This window comes from Salvelinus alpinus, chromosome 29 (assembly GCF_045679555.1).
Source record: "Salvelinus alpinus chromosome 29, SLU_Salpinus.1, whole genome shotgun sequence".
Taxonomy (NCBI): Eukaryota; Metazoa; Chordata; class Actinopteri; order Salmoniformes; family Salmonidae; genus Salvelinus; species Salvelinus alpinus.
In genome coordinates, this window is record NC_092114.1 from 19,032,636 (window position 1) to 19,052,590 (window position 19,955).

General features: G+C 44.5%; 1 protein-coding gene across 5 annotated transcripts in view; it reads left to right on the forward strand.

Annotated features, from left to right (window-relative positions):
* Positions 1–19,955, forward strand: part of LOC139559220 (tax1-binding protein 1 homolog A-like) — a 51,373-nt gene that overhangs the window by 3,323 nt on the left and 28,095 nt on the right. For all 5 annotated transcript variants that reach the window (XM_071375010.1, XM_071375009.1, XM_071375014.1 and 2 more), the window contains exons 3-9: positions 5,764–5,866; positions 7,259–7,449; positions 8,161–8,319; positions 16,270–16,418; positions 16,557–16,647; positions 16,737–16,922; positions 17,128–17,379. In XM_071375010.1, coding sequence (XP_071231111.1) covers positions 5,764–5,866; positions 7,259–7,449; positions 8,161–8,319; positions 16,270–16,418; positions 16,557–16,647; positions 16,737–16,922; positions 17,128–17,379 — 1,131 coding nt within the window. The remainder of the gene's footprint in view (positions 1–5,763; positions 5,867–7,258; positions 7,450–8,160; positions 8,320–16,269; positions 16,419–16,556; positions 16,648–16,736; positions 16,923–17,127; positions 17,380–19,955) is intronic.

A 19,955-nucleotide genomic window follows, 5' to 3' on the forward strand; every position in this document is an offset into this window, starting at 1 on the left:
TAAAATATGTCTTCTCCTCTTTCATCAACCGGATTCTCTTCTCCCTCTTTCCTTCCCTGTTTCCTTCCACAGAGATGTTTCCAGTAGCTGTGGTGTGGTTATTTAATGTGCAGAGGGAGGTGGGGGAGGCAGGGAGAACAGACAGGTCTTGCTGGGGGGTATTTTGTGTTCGGTCTCTCACACACACATATCCTTATTTATTTCTCTCTCTTTCCATCTCTCTCTTCCACCTCTCCCTTTCTTGTTGTCCCCTCCCACTCTCCTCTCTTTCATCAGGGCCCATCAAATCTCACACTTAATTAACAGGAAATGTGAACGAGGAAATGTAATGTCTCATAAAGACACAAAGCATTTTATCATCCTTTAAGAAGTTACTTCAAATCCACCCAGCTCAATTACAAATGAATAAAGATGGTGGGTTTATTTGGAAAATGTAGATTGGTTAATCTGCACTAATGGAGTCTGTGATGGTGAAGCCTCATGTGACACCACTATGTGAGGGTCTTTCTCTCTCTTTGTGTGTGTGTGTGTGTGTGTGTGTGTGTGTGTGTGTGTGTGTGTGTGTGTGTGTGTGTGTGTGTGTGTGTGTGTGTGTGTGCGTGTGTGTATGCACTACTGAGAGAGATCCAGACACATACATCTAGCACAGCTTCTTTTTCACAGCACTTACTCACACTACCCTTGATACACACACTGATACACACACTGCTACACACAGAGAGACACACACACACACACTGATACACACACACACACACAGATACACACATAGAGACATACACACACACGCATACACAGAGACACACACACACACAGAGAGAGACACACACACACACACACACACACACACACACACACACACACACACACACACACACACACACACACACACACACACACACACACACACACACACAGACCTTGAGGCTCTCTGACATGCAATATGTAGGTTAGGTACAGGCTCCCCCTACTGGCTGTATACTGTCATTGACACTTTCTTCTAAAACCCAGGTTTGTGAACACAGGGATTAGGATTGGCAACACAAGGCCCAGGTGATGCTGCATGTTGATAGTCATGCACTTATCACACTTACCCATGTATCAAACACAATAAGATTGGAATGAGATTTTAGTTTTTAGAAGCTCCTAAGCACTTGTATCAACTCTTATGATGTAAAGCACACACACACACACACACACACACACACCACACGTACACACGCACACCACACACACACACACACACAACTTTATGCTTCTGAAAAAGCCCCTGATTCAGGAGGTAGTGGAGTTGTGGCATGTTTGTGACGTTAGCTGGGAGAAACCTGTTTAGTAAGCATGTAATTAATGTGCCATCGCACCGTGTGCACACGCCTCTGCGCCGTGATGGATGGAAGCTTGGTCTGTGATTATTCTCATCACTCCTGAGTCTGAACACTCCCAACCAAACTCCAGTCACCTACGACCATCCACTATATAATTAACAAATTATTTATGTGTTCAAACCTCCCCATTAGACTAACGCGCAAGTACATAGATACGCACAAACACACACACACACACAATTTTGCACGCACACACTGAAATATAAACCAGCCCACCCTACCTTGTCATTAAAAGAGACACTTGGTTATAAAGAATGTTCTCCCTTGATAAGAGTTAGATACGTTATAAGGTGTTCTAGAATGTCATCCACATTCTGAATAGGCCTTACGTGCATTTCCCTCATTCATAATATCATCATAACACCAATTACTATCATCATACTAAAAACATTAGCACCCTCGCACAGAACATTGTCATCAAACAAACAATCCTTATCACTCCAAACATTGTTATTGCATTAAAAGTGGATTTTGTCATCAAGGTAACACTAGCCTGTGGTTTAGCTCCATAGGATGACTCACGTTGTTGAGTAAATCATGGTCTGTTTCAGAAACTCTCAGCTAAGGCTGTCTCCATGGAGATCTGGTTAGAGTGAATGGCCCCTAACCTGAGTTTGAACACAACACTAATTTAGAATATTTAGGACAATATGAAATTAAATAATCTGGTTAGGTGTTGTGTGACGGAGAGAGAGAGAGAGAGATCTGTAGGGAGGGAGAGAGAGAGATGGAGGGATGTGGAAATTAAGAAGCGGGAGAGAGAGAAGGACGGAGAAAGGGAAAGAGAAAAGGAGGGAGGGAGAGTGTGATTGTGTTTGACAGTTTTACGCTGTAGGTTATGTTTGGAGTTATGATGTTCTGTCCTCTCTAACTCAGCCGTCACTTAACAACACATGCCTTCCATATCATTACATATCTCTCCCTTCATTTAGCAGGAGGAGGGAAAAAAAGTTGATTATTCTTCCCTTTAAACTAGGCTGTTTTTCTCCCCTTTAAACTAGGCTGTTTCTCTCCCCTTTAAACTAGGCTGTTTTTCTCCCCTTTAAACTAGGTTGTGTTTCTCCCCTTTAAACTAGGCTGTTTTTCTCCCCTTTAAACTAGGCTGTTTCTCTCCCCTTTAAACTAGGCTGTGTTTCTCTCCCCTTTAAACTAGGCTGTGTTTCTCCACTTTAAACTAGGCTGTGTTTCTCCCATTTAAACTAGGCTGTTTCTCTCCCCTTTAAACTAGGCTGTTTCTCTCCCCTTTAAACTAGGCTGTTTCTCTCCCCTTTAAACTAGGCTGTTTCTCTCCACTTTAAACTAGGCTGTGTTTCTCCACTTTAAACTAGGCTGTGTTTCTCTCCCCTTTAAACTAGGCTGTTTTTCTCCCCTTTAAACTAGGCTGTTTCTCTCCCCTTTAAACTAGGTTGTGTTTCTCCCCTTTAAACTAGGCTGTGTTTCTCCCCTTTAAACTAGGCTGTGTTACTCTCCCCTTTAAACTAGGCTGTGTTCCTCTCCCCTTTAAACTAGGCTGTGTTTCTCTCCCCTTTAAACTAGGCTGTGTTTCTCTCCCCTTTAAACTAGGCTGTGTTTCTCCACTTTAAACTAGGCTGTGTTTCTCTCCCCTTTAAACTAGGCTGTGTTTCTCCCCTCTGTCAGCCCTTACACACACACCTCCTGCCAGCTTCTCCAAGGAGGGAAGAGAACTGGGAAGGAGTGAGGGAGGGTTTGGGGTTTAAGATAAATGTTTCCATCCCTGTAATTGTATGTGGGACATTTATTTTGGTGGAGCCTAATATTTTTTTTTACTTCAGAAAATAACTGGTGTTCATGTTGTAAAACACAAATGGCGAGGTAGAACTGATTTGATGCTCTTATTAACCCATCTTCAACTTTGTCTTTCAATCAAAAGAGGTTATACAAGACTGTTATTATAGGACTGTTAGTCAAATCTGGTTTCTTGATCTTACAATAGCACCCGTTCTACTATTATTAGCAAGTGATTTATTAACAAGCAGTCCTTATGAGCCCATGTCAAAACTACAGTCAGATTTTAGAGCTATGCCGGAATCCCTTGCTGATTTAAAACTTGTGCTTAAAACAGGCAACTAAATGCATGTTGTTTTCAAGTTTAAGGTTAAATAAAAATTAAATCAATCTACACACTATCACATAATGACAAAGCAAAAACATTTTTTAGAACATTTTGAAGAAAAAAAATATACAGAGATATACATTTACTTAAGTATTCAGACCCTTTACTCCGTACTTTGTTGAAGCATCTTTGACAGTGATTACAGCCTCAAGTCTTCTTGGGTATGACGGTACAAGTTTGGCACACCTGTATTTGGGGAGTTTCTCCCATTCTTCTCTGCAGATCCTCTCAAGCTCTGTCAGGTTCGATAGCTGCAAAGCTATTTTCAGGTCTCTCCAGAGATGTTTGATCGGTGTTCAAGTCTGGGCTCTCGCGGGGCTGATCACGGACTTGGTGCCAGGTTTCCTCTAGACATGACACTTGGCATTCAGGCCAAAGAGTTCAATCTTGGTTTCATCAGACCAGTGAATCTAGTTTCTCATGGTGTGAGAGTCCTTTAGGTGCCTTTTGGCATGCTCCGGGCTGTCATGTGCCGTTTACTGAGGAATGGCTTCCATCTGGCCGTTCTACCATAAAGGCCTGATTGGTGGAGTGCTGCAGAGATGGTTGTCCTTCTGGAAGGTTCTCCCACCTCCACAGAGGAACTCTGGAGCTCTGTCAGTGTGACCATCGGGTTCTTGGTCACCTCCCTGACCAAGGCCCTTCTCCCCCGATTGCTCAGTTTGGCTGGGTGGCCAGCTCTAGGAAGAGTCTTCTTGGTTCCAAACTTCTTCCATTTAAGAATGATGGAGGCCACTGTGTTCTCGGGGACCTTCAAATCTGCAGAAATGTTTTGGTACCCTTCCCCAGATCTGTGTTTTGATACAATCCTGTCTCGGAGCTCTACGGACAATTCCTTTGACCTCATGGCTTGGTTTTTGCTCTGACATGCACTGTCAACTGTGGGACCTTATATAGACAGACTTCAATCAAGTTGTAGAAACATCTCAAGGATGGTCAATGGAAACAGGATGCACCTGAGCTCAATTTTGAGTTTCTTAGCAAATGGTCTGAATGCTTATGTAAATAATAAATTTTTGTTTTTTATGTTTGATAAATTTGCTAAAATTTGCTAAAATTTCTAAAAACCTGTTTTCGCTTTGTCATTATGGGGTATTGTGTGTAGATTGATGAGGGGGGGGGGATTATTTAATCCATTTTAGAATAAGGCTGTAATGTAACAACATGTGGAAAAAGTCAAAGGGTCTGAATACTTTCCGAATGCACTGTAAATATTTCGGCATTTGGATTGATGTGTATTTAACGTTTAAAGAACATATACTGCAGATTAAACAGATGGTGTCTTTCTCTAAGCAGTAGGAAGCAGATTATTCAGTCAACCTTTTCATCTGTACCTGATTATGGTGATATTATGATGCTACTACTCTTAAATCTTTGGAGGCCGTCTACCGTAGTGGCCTTCGTTTTGTTACAGGTGACAGTTTTGATACTTATCACGGCATTATGTGTCTAAAGGTTGCCTGGACTTCGCTAAACACCCATAGATCTCTACATTACTCCCTTTTTGTTTACAAGGCCCTGCTTCACAAACTTCCCTCTTATCTAACTTTGCTGTTGAAGTATAGACACCTGAGTTGCCTAACCTGTTCACAGGATTGGTTAACTCTTGAAGTTCCAGGGGTCTCCACTGAGCTAGGTAAATCTGCGTTTAGTTTTAATGCACCGTATTACTGGATTACAATTCAAAAGGCATTTAATCTTGATGTTCTGGTGCCGTTCGGGCAATTTAAAGTATTGATTGGAGACTTATTTGTGACTTCTGGGTGGTTTGTGATGTTTTATTTGTGCTTCCCATGACTGTGTTTTTGTATTTTAATGTCTATATGTTTAGGTATGATGTGTATATTTATGTTGAATGTACAGGGCACATTTGTAAAAAATAAATAGGTCTACAGTTTTACTATTTTCTACAATGTAGAATACTAGTGAAGACATCAAAACTATGAAATAACACATATGGAATCTTGTAGTAACCAAAAAAGTGTTAAACAAATCAAAATATATTTGAGATTTTAGATTCTTCAAAGTAGCCACCCTTTGCCTTGATAAATCCTGGAATGAGTAGGTGTGTCCAAACTTTTGACTAGAACTGTATGTATCTATACAAATAAATAGTGCAGTAAATAAGGAATATCCTGCCATTAGGAATGCAACCCAGTCTTGTGATGTGTCCTGTCTTGGTGTGAGAACACTATGGTAGTGTGTGTTTTAGCTAGACCCTCTCCTCCTGCTTTGGGTCTATAGGTGGGCTGGAACACAGCGAGGGATTACTACACGTTCCTGTGGTCTCCTATGCCGGAAAACTACCAACCTGGAAGCACCGTACACAGGGCTGTGGTGTTCCAAGGTACACACACACACACACACACACACACACACACACACACACACACACACACACACACACACACACACACACACACACACACACACACACACACACACACACACACACACTGTACACACACTGTACACACACACACTGGGGTGGCAGGTAGCCTAGTGGTTAGAGCGTTGGACTAGTAACCGAAAGGTTGCAAGATCAAATCCCCGAGCTGACAAGGTAAATATCTGTCGTTCAGCCCCTGAACAAGGCAGGTAACCCATTGTTCCTAGACCATCATTGTAAATAAGAATTTGTTCTTAACTGACATGCCTAGTTAAAGGTAAAACAAAAAAAAATCTCTTACACTCCCACACGTAAACACACTGTCCAGTTGTTAATTTTTTTATTTAAACTTTTTATTTACACACTTACAAACACACACAAACAACTACCGTGGTATACTAAGACAACCCCTGGATTTAACGGTCATATAAAAACCACCTCCCTTATTTTATTGATGGAACCCAACCGCAACCGTGGTCAGCGACTTGAACACCTCTCTGCCTCTGTAGGGATAACACACACACTCACACACACACACACACACACACTCCATGGAGGACCGGTGAACTGGTTTTACAGGGGCTGACATGGTCAGAGACTTGAACACCTCTCTGCCTCTGTAGGGATAACACACACACTCACACACACACACACACACACACACACTCCATGGAGGACCGGTGAACTGGTTTTACAGGGGCTGACATGGTCAGAGACTTGAACACCTCTCTGCCTCTGTAGGGATAACACACACACGCACACACACACACACACATTCACACACACTCCATGGAGGACCGGTGAACTGGTTTTACAGGGGCTGACATGGTCAGAGACAGTGAAAATATGAGCCCTCTGTAGTGTGTTGGTGAAACTCTCTGACTTCTGCATATGTTGAACATCACTGACCGTGATCTTTACCTCAAATACAGTGCAGTTAAATTACTGGACTTTTACTCTGACTTTACTTTGACTGTTGATTGAAGAATGCATTTAATATCAGAATAAGATGAAACGTATGGAAGATGAGTGGTGCATATCCAATTTGTAAGTCGCTCTGGATAAGAGCGTCTGCTAAATGACTTAAATGTAAATGTAATTATAAGAGAAGATTTATACACAAAGTCAGAATTCAGCCCATAGACTGGACTGGGCCGATGTTCACAACGCCTCTCAGAGTGCTGACCTAGGATCAGTTTAGCCTTTTAGATCATAATGAATATGATTACATGGACAAGGGGGACCAGGTCCTAGATCAGCACTCCTCCAATTCACCTGAAGATACTGTCTCAAAATGCCACACTACACAACCTTCGTAACGTCCTCACACTCTGTCTCCCCCCTCCGCAGGGCACTATGTTCCCAAGAGTGACGGGGAGTTCTATCAGCTCTGTTACGTCACGCACATGGGTGACATCAGAGGCGCCAGTACGCCTTTCCTGTTTCGCCCGGCCACGCCCACCGAGGACTGTCTCACCGTTACCGAGGACGACAGCAACTCAGACATACTGGTGGTGACCACCAAGAGCAGTGTGCTGGAGGTACACATACAGAGATGCAGTATAGCCATGGAAATGTACCAGTATACAGTCTAAATGCAATTACCAAATATATGCCAAAAAATTCTAATCCACTTTATACAATTGGCTCCTGGCTTCCTCTCTTCCCCCCTCTCCTCTCCCTTCTTCTCTCCCCCCCTCTCCTCTCCCTTCCTCTCTTCCTTCTTCCCCCCCTCTCCTCTCCCTTCCTCTTCTCTCCCTTCTTCTCTACACCCCTCTCCTCTTCCCCCCTCTCCTCTTCCTTCCTCTCCTCTTCCTTCCTCCCCCCTCTCCTCTTCCTTCCTCTCCTCTTCCTTCCTCCCCCCTTTTCCTTCCTCTCCTCTCCCTTCCTCTATTCCCCCCTCTCCTCTCCTCTCCCTTCCTCTCCTCTTCCTTACCCCCTCTCCTCTCCCCTCCTCTCCTCTTCCTTCCTCTCTTCTCCATTCCTCTCCTCTCCCTTCCTCTCTTCACCCCTCCCTTCCTCTTCCTTCCTCTCTTCCTCTCCTTTCCCTTCCTCTCCCTTTCTTTGCTCTCTTCTTCTCCTCTCCCTTTCCCTTCCTCTCTCCCCTCCTCTCTTCTCCCTCTCCTCTCTCCCCCCCCTCTCCTCTTCCCTTTTCTTTCCCCTCCTCTCCTCTCTTTCCTCCTCTCTCTTCCCCCTGTCCTCTCCTCTCTTCCCCTTTCATCTCTTCCCCTCTCCCCTCCTGTGGTGAGCAGCAGCGTGTAGAGGAGGCACAGCAGGAGCGCAGGGAGCTGTTGACGAGAATGCATCACCTTCAGGAGGAGAAACAGCAGCTGCAGGAGGAGCACAGGAGGCTGCACAGAGAGAGGGAGCAGGAGAGGGAGACGTGCTACCTTCTACGCACGCACAACCAGGTGAGGGAGGGAGAGGAGAGGGGGAAGAGAGGACAGGAGAGGAGAGGGGGGAAGGGGGGGGGGGAGGGGGGGAAGAAGAGGGAAGAAGAGAGGAGGGGAAAGAGAGGGAGAGGAGAGGAGAGAGGAAGGGAGAGGTGAGGGGGGAATAGAGGAAGGGAGAGGTGAGGGGGGGAAGAGAGGAAAGGAGAGGAGAGGGGGAAGAGAGGGAGGAAGGGAGAGGAGTGGGGGAAGAGGGAGGAAGGGAGAATAGAGGGGGAAGAGATGGGAGTGGAGAGGAGGAGAGGAAGGGAGAGGAGAGGAAGAAAGGGGAGAGGAGAGGATGAGAGAGGAAAGGAGAGGAAGAGAGACAAGAGGAAGAGAGGAATTCGAGAGGAGAGGAGAGGAAGAGAGGGAGAGGTGAGAAGGGAGAGGAGAGGGGAGAGGAAAGGAGAGGAGAGGAAGAGAGTGGAGAGGAAGAGATAAGAGAGGCTAGAGAGGAAGGGAGAGGAGGAGAGATGAGCACAGGAGGCTGGACAATCCATGGTTGAAATGTTAAATTGTGTATTTTTCTATATATAGACACACCCTATGTGTTTTAATAAAATCGACTATATGTACTGAGCTTGTTGGATGCATTAAGCACACTGATGAAAGAATTAAGACACAAATTACTCTAGAGGGAGTCCGCTGGGCCAGGCTCAGACTTGGTGAAAAAAGAGAAACAACAAGCAGCTGTTGTCTCTCTTCTCTGCTGCAGCGACCACCACAGAATGTTCTGTTACCAAAACCTTCATTTGTTTAGGAAAAACATTCTCTATTGCCTCAACCCTTGCTCTCTTTACGTGACACATGTATGCATCGCATGCACGTGACCAATAGGGCCTAACCTATAGCCTATCATAATCACATCAATAAATTGGTTATAACAAACTCCCAACTCTGTAACACATGTGACAGCAAAATGGATGTGGAGGATGTGAAAATAAACTCGAAATGGGGGAATGTTTACTGGTTGCTCAGGAGGGAAAGGGGAAGTCAGATCTGTGGAAGAAATTTGACTTAGTTGTGGAAGCAACTGGTGATCAAGAAAAATAAGAAAGGTAAGGAGCAAACACGGCCTGGATATTATCTGTGCCAAACAGGTGCTGCTAGGTTACAATATAAATGACCATTTGGAACAGTGTTAACAACACTAAATAAATGTATAAGTGTATCTTTTTTGTAAAGCCTTTATTACAGCAAAGAGTAAAAACAGTCGCGTGCATTCGTGAATGCAATTGCCGACATGGAATAGTTTCTTTATAGTTTAGGATAATTATTCAAGGCTCCCTTTGTTATTTGATTTTCAAACTAAAATGTATGCTGTGTGATGACATGAACGAATGCATGAATGATGGGTATAGCAGCCTATATATTGACATATGGGTCTTAGTAAGTTATGGTATGAAGACCGCTAAACAGGCCTTAGGCCTACAGATCGATGGTAGTTATGCAAGGCTGCTATACTTAGCCTACTAATGATAATGCCATTAGTCATATTATAATGATGATCATAATAACAGTAATAAGAAAAGAGGGTATAGGAGCGATGGCTGCGTCAGTAGTATGTGTGACAAACAGGTGCTGTTTTTCTGTCAAAAGAAAAGGTATGAAGCCTTTATTACAGCATAGCAAAGATTAAAAACAGCTGCATTTGAGAAATTGCTTTATCCGACATGGTTGTGTGAGGCTTGGTGCTCACGGAATCAGTACGCTATTAAACAAACAGGCAAAATGTCTTATTTCTGTATATATACACTACCTGTCAAAAGTTTTAGAACACCTACTCATTCAAGTTTTTTTTAAATATATTTAAAAAAATATTTTCTACATTGTAGAAGAATGGTGAATACATCAAAACTATGAAATAACACATATGGAATCATGTATTAATCAAAAATTGTTAAACACTCTTGGCATTCTCTCAACCAGCTTCATGAGGTAGTCACCTGGAATGCATTTCAATTAACAGGTGTGCCTTGTTAATTTGTGGAATTTCTTTCCTTCTTAATGCGTTTGAGCCAATCAGTTGTATGACAAGGTAGGGGTGGTATACAAAAGATAGCCCTATTTGATAAAATATGGCTAAGTCCATATTATGGCAAGAACAGCTCAAATAAGCAAAGAGAAACGACAGTCCATCATTACTTTAAGACATGAAGGTCAGTCAATCTGGAAAATCATTAGACTTAACAGCCTCAGAAATTACAGCCCAAATAAATGCTTCACAGATTTCAAGTAACAGACATCTCAACATCAACTGTTCAGAGGAGACTGCATGAATCAGGCCTTCATGGTCAAATTGCTGCAAAGAAACTACTACTAAAGGACATCAATAAGCAGAAGAGACTTGAGCAGCATGAGCAATGGACATTAGACTGGTGGAAATCTGTCCTTTTGGTCTGATGAATCCAAATTTGACAGTTTTGGTTCCAACCGCCGTGTCTTTGTGAGACGCAGAGTAAGTGAACAGATGATCTCTGCATGTGTGTTTCCCACCATGAAGCATGGAGGAGGTGTGATGGTGTGGGGGTGCTTTACTGGTGACACTGTAGGTGATATATTTAGAATTCAAGGCACACTTAACCAGCATGGCTACCACAGCATTCTGAATCGATATGCCATCCCATCTGGTTTGCGCTTTGTGGGACTATCATTTGTTTTTCAACAGGACAATGACCCAACACACCTCCCAGGCTGTGTAAGGGATATTTGACCAAGAAGCAGAGTGATGGAGTGCTGCATCAGATGACCTGGCCTCCACAATTACCCGACCTCCACAATCACCCCTATCTCAACCCAATTGAGATAGTTTGGGATGAGTTTGGCTGCAGAGTGAAGGAAAAGCAGCCAACAAGTCCTCAGCATATGTGGGAACTCCTTCAAGACTTGGAAAATAATTCCAGGTGAAGCTGGTTGGGAGAATGCCAAGAGTGTGCAAAGCTGTCATCAAGGCAAAGGGTGGCTACTTTGAAGAATCTCATATATAAAAAATATTTTAATTTAAAACTTTTTTGGTTACTACATGATTCCATATGTGTTATTTCATAGTTTTGATGTCTTCACTATTCTACAATGTAGAAAATAGTAAAAATAAAGAAAAACCCTTGAATGAGTAGGTGTGTCCAAACCTGACTGGTACTGTATATAAAGAGGATTTATAAAGCCAGGCACATTTAACAGTTAGGCTATTGATTATAGACCTAATTAAGTTGGGGTTTCCTCTCTCCGCATTGTTCTCAACACCAATATGCTGGTTAACTTTGCTATTATGCACAAAGCAACATGGTCTAGGAAAAGGCGCCAATTCAACAGCACAATGTTTCAGAACCGCAGACAGCGACCGCTATCCAACGCGGGAGATGACGCATTTGTTATGAAATATCTGTTTTATTAGTGTTGCACCATTGTTCTTACATAATATCACCATATACAACTTCAGTAATGCACGTCTTAGAGTGATGGACTGTGCCATCCCCACAGCCTCCACAATGGATTAGTCCACTGAGACAGGTGCGAATCAGACCGGTGTCTTGTGCACCATGAAAAAAATTATAGTAATTTGCGACTGATTGCTCGACTAAAGACCAAAAGTCTATCGACCAAACAATCAACCAGTCGACTAAATGTATATATAAAATATACCTTATAAGTATTCAGAACCTTTGCCAGGAGAATCAAAATTGAGCTCAGGTGCATCCTGTTTCCATTGATCATCCCCAAGATGTTTCCACAACTTGATTGGAGTGCACCTGCGGTAAATTCAATTGATTGGACATTATTTGGAAAGGCACACACCTGTCTATGTAAGGTCCCACAGTTGACAGTGCATTTCAGAGCTAAACCAAGCCATAAGGTTGAAGGAATTGTCTATAGAGCTCCGAGACGACAGGATTTTGTCGAGGCACAGATCTGGGGAAGGGTACCAAAACATTTCTGGTCCCCAAGATCACAGTGATTCATAATTTTTAAATGGAAGATGTTTGTAACCACCAAGACTCTTCCTAGAGCTGGCCGCCCGGCCAAACTGAGCAATCGGGGGAGAAGGGCCTTGGTCAGGGAGGTGACCAAGAACCCGATGGGCACTCAGACAGAGCTCCAGAGGTCCTCTGTGGAGATTGGAGAACCTTCCAGAAGGACAACCATCTCTGCAGCACTCAACCAATCAGGCCTTTATGGTAGAGTGGCCAGACGGAAGCCACTCCAAAGTAAAAGGTACATGACAGCCTGCTTGGAGTTTAAGAACTTTTTGGCCTGAACAAGATTCTCTGGTTTGATGAAACCAAGATTGAACTCTTTGGCCTGAATGCCAAGTGTCACGTCTGGAGGAAACCTGGCACCATCCCTACGGTGAAGCATGGCGGTGGCAGCATCATGCTGTGGGGATGTTTTTCAGCGGCAGGTACTGGGAGACTAGTCAGGATCGAGGGGAAGATGAACAGAGTAAGGTCCAGAGGGATCCTTGATGAAAACCTGCTCCAGAGCACTCAGGACCTCAGACTGGGGTCAGGACAACGACCCTAAGCACACAGCCAAGACAACGCAGGAGTGGCTTCGGGACAAGTCTCTGAATGTCCTTGAGCGGCCCAGCCAGAGCCCAGACTTGAACCTGATCGAACATCTTTGGAGAGACCTGAAAATAGCTGTGCAGCAACGCTCCCCATCCAACCTGACAGAGCTTGAGAGGATCTGCAGAGAAGAATGGGAGAAACTCCCCAAATACAGGTGTGCCAAGCTTGTAGCGTCATACCCAAGAAGAGTCAAGGCTGTAATTACTGCCAAAGGTGCTTCAACAAAGTACTGAGTAAAGGGTCTGAATACTTATGTATTCATTTCTGCAACCCTGTTTCTGCTTAGTCATTATGGGGTATTGTGTGTAGATTGATGAGGAAAATAATAACAATTTAATCCATTTTAGAATTAGGCTGTGACGTAACATAATGTGTAAAAGGTTGAGGGGTCTGAATTATTTCCAAATGCACTGTATATTGTAGTCAGGAAGCTGTACAGAGAGGGGGAGCAGGGGAGACACCTGTGAGTCGATATAGTCGGTCGGTGCCAGTTCCTCTTCAGTGATCACAGGTTAAAAACATCAAAGGCCTGAAGTTTATGAATGATCTCTGACCATGTTTGAACACACAAAGCAGTGTGTGTGTGTGCTTCTCTGTGTGAACTGTGTATTTGCAGAGTGTCATTATTTTTCTTTGCTTGTTTGTTTGTGTGTGTGTGTGTGCCAGTCTCTCTGTCCCTCTTTAACGATCTGAGTCACTGGGCCTGAACGCTAACGGGATACGGTCTCCCAAGCATCTGGCGTCAGGGCGATTCCATCTCAACCGCAGAGTAATCAAATATGACGTCAAGCCCACACACACACACAGTCAATCCCACAAACTACTCCGCCTACCCCCACACACACATTCTTATTCACCCGCACAGACACACACTAACAATGCCACCCGCTTGCAATGTGTGTGGAATGAGAGACTGGTGTCCACAAAACCACCTGAGGGAAACAAGGCCCAGCCCAGCTTTAGGGACAAACATGACTCAGTCACGCCATTCTACTAGGGGAACTAGTATCTCTCTCGCCCTCTCTGTGTTTTTCTCTTTCTCTCGCTCTCTCCCCCTCTCTGGCTTTCTCTCTCCTTTTCCTGTCTCATCTTTCATCTTAGTGCACCTGCTGAGAATGACTTAAATGTTGTAATTTATTTTTCTTGTGCTGTAGAGTGAATAACCAAACAGCCAGGGGATGATATATGATGATGTAGGAACCAGTCTCTTACTGCCCCCTGGTGCTTTCTCTTAGACATGAACTTTGCTTGAAGTGTGTGTGTGTGTGTGTGTGTGTGTGTGTGTGTGTGTGTGTGTGTGTGTGTGTGTGTGTGTGTGTGTGTGTGTGTGTGTGTGTGTGTGTGTGTGTCTCTCTCTCTCTCTCTGTAGTACGGGAAAGGGGGATACCTAGTCAGCACTGATTAAAATATCCTTTAGCTGGAACATGAAAACATAAGTACATATTTTGCGGCTGCTAGTTTTACGATGACACTTTTTATAAGGTCTTTATGCGCTGCTGAAGTGCCTCCCAAACGTCTGCAGTTAAATCATACGGCCATCCAGGGATCCAAGCCCAGAGGGAGACAAGGTGTGTGTGTGTGTGTTTTATATATTTTTCGTATACTTCACCTGTCTGTTTGCATCTGATGCACAAGTGTGTGTGTGTGTTGAGAGATGGATGGGTGTGTGTAGGCATTCTTGTCTGTCAGGGGCAGTGTGTGTTGTGGGTGATTTAATGTCCTCTACTTCTCAACATGAGCTTGTTCCAACAGGAGAGATCACTGGCTGGACCAGGTACAGGATAGTACTGGCTTCCTCTCTCTGTTGCCTGTCCTATTCAGAACATTAGGAGGGAAAACTAGTACTGACTTCCTCTCTCTGTCGCCTGTCCTATTCAGAACATTACATTTACCGCAGGTGCACTCCCTGTCTCCTGTCCTATTCAGAACATTAGGAGGGAAAACTAGTACTGGCTTCCTCTCTCTTTCACCTGTCCTATTCAGAACATTAGGAGGGAAAACTAGTACTGGCTTCCTCTCTCTGTCACCTGTCCTATTCAGAACATTAGGAGGGAAAACTAGTACTGGCTTCCTCTCCCTGTCGCCTGTCCTATTCAGAACATTAGGAGGGAAAACTAGTACTGGCTTCCTCTCTCTGTCACCTGTCCTATTCAGAACATTAGGAGGGAAAACTAGTACTGGCTTCCTCTCTCTGGGACCTGTCCTATTCAGAACATTAGGAGGGAAAACTAGTACTGGCTTCCTCTCCCTGTCGCCTGTCCTATTCAGAACATTAAGAGGGAAAACTAGTACTGGCTTCCTCTCCCTGTCACCTGTCCTATTCAGAACATTAGGAGGGAAAACTAGTACTGGCTTCCTCTCTCTGTCGCCTGTCCTATTCAGAACATTAGGAGGGAAAACTAGTACTGGCTTCCTCTCTCTGTCCTATTCAGAACATTAGGAGGGAAAACTAGTACTGGCTTCCTCTCTCTATTGCCTGTCCTATTCAGAACATTAGGAGGGAAAACTAGTACTGGCTTCCTCTCTCTGTTACCTGTCCTATTCAGAACATTAGGAGGGAAAACTAGTACTGGCTTCCTCTCCCTGTCTCCTGTCCTATTCAGAACATTAGGAGGGAAAACTAGTACTGGCTTCCTCTCTCTATCGCCTGTCCTATTCAGAACATTAGGAGGGAAAACTAGTACTGGCTTCCTCTCTCTGTCTCCTGTCCTATTCAGAACATTAGGAGGGAAAACTAGTACTGGCTTCCTCTCTCTGTCACCTGTCCTATTCAGAACATTAGGAGGGAAAACTAGTACTGGCTTCCTCTCTCTGGGACCTGTCCTATTCAGAACATTAGGAGGGAAAACTAGTACTGGCTTCCTCTCCCTGTCGCCTGTCCTATTCAGAACATTAAGAGGGAAAACTAGTACTGGCTTCCTCTCCCTGTCACCTGTCCTATTCAGAACATTAGGAGGGAAAACTAGTACTGGCTTCCTCTCTCTGTCGCCTGTCCTATTCAGAACATTAGGAGGGAAAACTAGCCAGTGTGTTTGAAGGGAAATATGCCTGACATTCATTATCACACAGCATTTCCATTGATCGACAAAGGGGCAAACTCAGGGGGGCCAAGCATCTGTAGGATTTTGCTCCTCCCGACCCTTGTACTTGATTGATCAGTTAAGGTCATTGATTAGATAGGAACTCCCCTCACCTGGTTGTCTAGGTCTTATTGAACACAAATTGAAAGGAAACCAGCAAACACTCGGCAGCCCTCCAGGAACCAAGTTTGACACCCTTGGTCTGACTGGACTGACTTCCTGTGCCTGTGATTGGTTGACAGTGTGATTGACAGGTTAAGTGTCCTGTGGTGTGGTTGCAGGAGCTGCTACGCTCCTCCCAGGGCCTGTCAGAGGAGAGGGGGGAGGTGAGGAGGAGGCTGCAGGAGGCCACAGACCGGGTCAGACAGCTGGAGGAGGACCTACTGGGAGTCACACAGAGGGGACTGCAGAAAGAGACCGAACTGGACTGGTGAGGAGGAACACACACACTGGAAGGAAAGGAACTGGACTGTTGAGGAGAAATGCACACACCATAGATACTCTACAGAGAACTAACATTATTGATGTTATTGCAGTAGAATCCTCTATCTGTTGTGTTATTGTCCAGTCTGAGAGACAGGTTGAAGAAGCTGACAGCAGAAAGAGACAGTCTGGAGACTCAACTGAAGAACGAGAAGGACGAGAGGGACCTCTACAAGGTGAGAGGATACACTCTGTGTGTGTGTGTGTGTGTGTACGCAGTTGTATGTCTGTGAGTTTCTAATCTTGTGTCCGTGTGTGTGTGTAGGGCCACCTGCGCAGCACGGAGCTGGAGAACACCAAGCTGAGTGCAGAGCTGCAGATGCTGAAGGCTGTGGAGCTCAATAGAGAGGTGACCATCGCTCAGTTCCAGGAAGAACTGGACAGGCTCCGAGCCTGCGTCACTCAGAAGGACCGCCTGGAGAAAGAGCTGCACACACACGCTGTCGACAAGGTGAAGGGGGTTGTGGGGGGAGTGTGTGTGTGTGTGTGTGTGTGTGTGTGTGTGTGTGTGTGTGTGTGTGTGTGTGTGTGTGTGTGTGTGTGTGTGTGTGTGTGTGTGTGTGTGTGTGTGTGTGTGTGTGTGTGTGTGTGTGTGTGTGTGTGTGTGTGTGTGTGTGTGTGTGTGTATTAACCGGTCTGCTCTGCCTTCTCTCCAGGCTGAGATGGGTCGTCTGAGGGAGCAGCTTCGCCAGTGTGAAGAGCAGCTCCAGGCGTCTCGCCAGCAGGCCGCCATGTTGGCGTCAGAACTCCGTGACTCAGCGAACGCCCGCGATCGCACCATGACCGAGCTGTACCGCGCCCGCCTAGAGGCCGACGCCCTCCGTGCCAGCCTGGCCGATGCCCAGGCCGAATGCCGGAGGATGGAGACGCAGTTGGACCACATGAGGACCACCTCCCAGCAGGAAGTGGTAAGGGGACCATAACAGAAATGAGAAGATGGTAAACTCCATTCAATTCATATTAACGGCCATTGTGCATGTTGCCCCTACGTTGTAAATGGACTGTGTGGTGCATTCTGGGTCAAGGAGTGAATGGGAGTCAATTGGGCGCTAGCACAAAACACAACATTAGCATGAATTACATGAACAAGAAGCACATTACAAATCTTTTCAGAGATGTGAGATAATTAACTTGTTCTATGGAATATCGTATAGTCAAGGAAAATAGGCATGTTTAGTTAAGGAAAATAGGCAGGTTTCTTGACTCACCCTGACTTTTATGAAGGGATTGGGTGATTATTAGCTTAGCAACGGTGTGACGCAGCATGACAACGTGAACATGATTTGTCAACAGTCTGCTGGGCGGGGCATTAAACATTCCCCCATTCATTGGTCAGGGAGATTACCATCTCCTAATTTCTTCAAGTATATCACATTTTATTGGTCACATACACATGGTTAGCAGATGTTATTGTGAGTGTAGTGAAATGCTTCTGCTTCTAGATATGACAGTGCAGCAGTATCTAACAGGTAATATCTAACAATTCCACAACAAAACCTAATACAATCTAGTAAAGGAATGGGATGAGAATATATAAGTATAAAACATATGGATGAGCAGTGACAGAGCGGCTAAGATGCAATAGATAGTAAAGAATAGATAGTGAAGGATATAGTATACATTATATACACATGAGATGAGTAATGCGAGTTATGTAAACATTCTTTCTTTTTTTGTAACAGTATTTTTATTGGAATTTCACAATTTTCACCCATATTAAGAGATACAACAACAGAGACAAAGCAACAAAAAAACAGCACTCACTTACACATACCTGCGTATATATATATACAGTGGGGAGAACAAGTATTTGATACACTGCCGATTTTGCAGGTTTTCCTACTTACAAAGCATGTAGAGGTCTGTAATTTTTATCATAGGTACACTTCAACTATGAGAGACGGAATCTAAAACAAAAATCCAGAAAATCACATTGTATGATTTTTAAGTAATTAATTTGCATTTTATTGCATGACATAAGTATTTGATACATCAGAAAAGCAGAACTTAATATTTGGTACAGAAACCTTTGTTTGCAATTACAGAGATCATACGTTTCCTGTAGTTCTTGACTAGGTTTGCACACACTGCAGCAGGGATTTTGGCCCACTCCTCCCTACAGATCTTCTCCAGATCCTTCAGGTTTCGGGGCTGTCGCTGGGCAATACGGACTTTCAGCTCCCTCCAAAGATTTTCTATTGGGTTCAGGTCTGGAGACTGGCTAGGCCACTCCAGGACCTTGAGATGCTTCTTACGGAGCCACTCCTTAGTTGCCATGGCTGTGTGCTTCGTGTCGTTGTCATGCTGGAAGACCCAGCCACGACCCATCTTCAATGCTCTTACTGAGGGAAGGAGGTTGTTGGCCAAGATCTCGCGATACATGGCCCCATCCATCCTCCCCTCAATACGGTGCAGTCGTCCTGTCCCCTTTGCAGAAAAGCATCCCCAAAGAATGATGTTTCCACCTCCATGCTTCACGGTTGGGATGGTGTTCTTGGGGTTGTACTCATACTTCTTCTTCCTCCAAACACGGCGAGTGGAGTTAGACCAAAAAGCTCTATTTTTGTCTCATCAGACCACATGACCTTCTCCCATTCCTCCTCTGGATCATCCAGATGGTCATTGGCAAACTTCAGACAGGCCTGGACATGCGCTGGCTTGAGCAGGGGGACCTTGCGTGCGCTGCAGGATTTTAATCCATGACGGCGTAGTGTGTTACTAATGGTTTTCTTTGAGACTGTGGTCCCAGGTCTCTTCAGGTCATTGACCAGGTCCTGCCGTGTAGTTCTGGGCTGATCCCTCACCTTCCTCATGATCATTGATGCCCCACGAGGTGAGATCTTGCATGGAGCCCCAGACCGAGGGTGATTGACCGTCATCTTGAACTTCTTCCTTTTTCTAATAATTGCGCCAACAGTTGTTTCCTTCTCACCAAGCTGCTTGCCTATTGTCCTGTAGCCCATCCCAGCCTTGTGCAGGTCTACAATTTTATCCCTGATGTCCTTACACAGCTCTCTGGTCTTGGCCATTGTGGAGAGGTTGGAATCTGTTTGATTGAGTGTGTGGACAGGTGTCTTTTATACAGGTAACGAGTTCAAACAGGTGCAGTTAATACAGGTAATGAGTGGAGAACAGGAGGGCTTCTTAAAGAAAAACTAACAGGTCTGTGAGAGCCGGAATTCTTACTGGTTGGTAGGTGATCAAATACTTATGTCATGCAATAAAATGCAAATTAATTATTTAAAAATCATACAATGTGATTTTCTGGATTTTTGTTTTAGATTCCGTCTCTCACAGTTGAAGTGTACCTATGATAAAAATTACAGACCTCTACATGCTTTGTAAGTAGGAAAACCTGCAAAATCGGCAGTGTATCAAATACTTGTTCTCCCCACTGTATATCCTACATACACATACATACACATACATACATACGCATACATACACACATACATACATACACACACATACCCACCCATACATA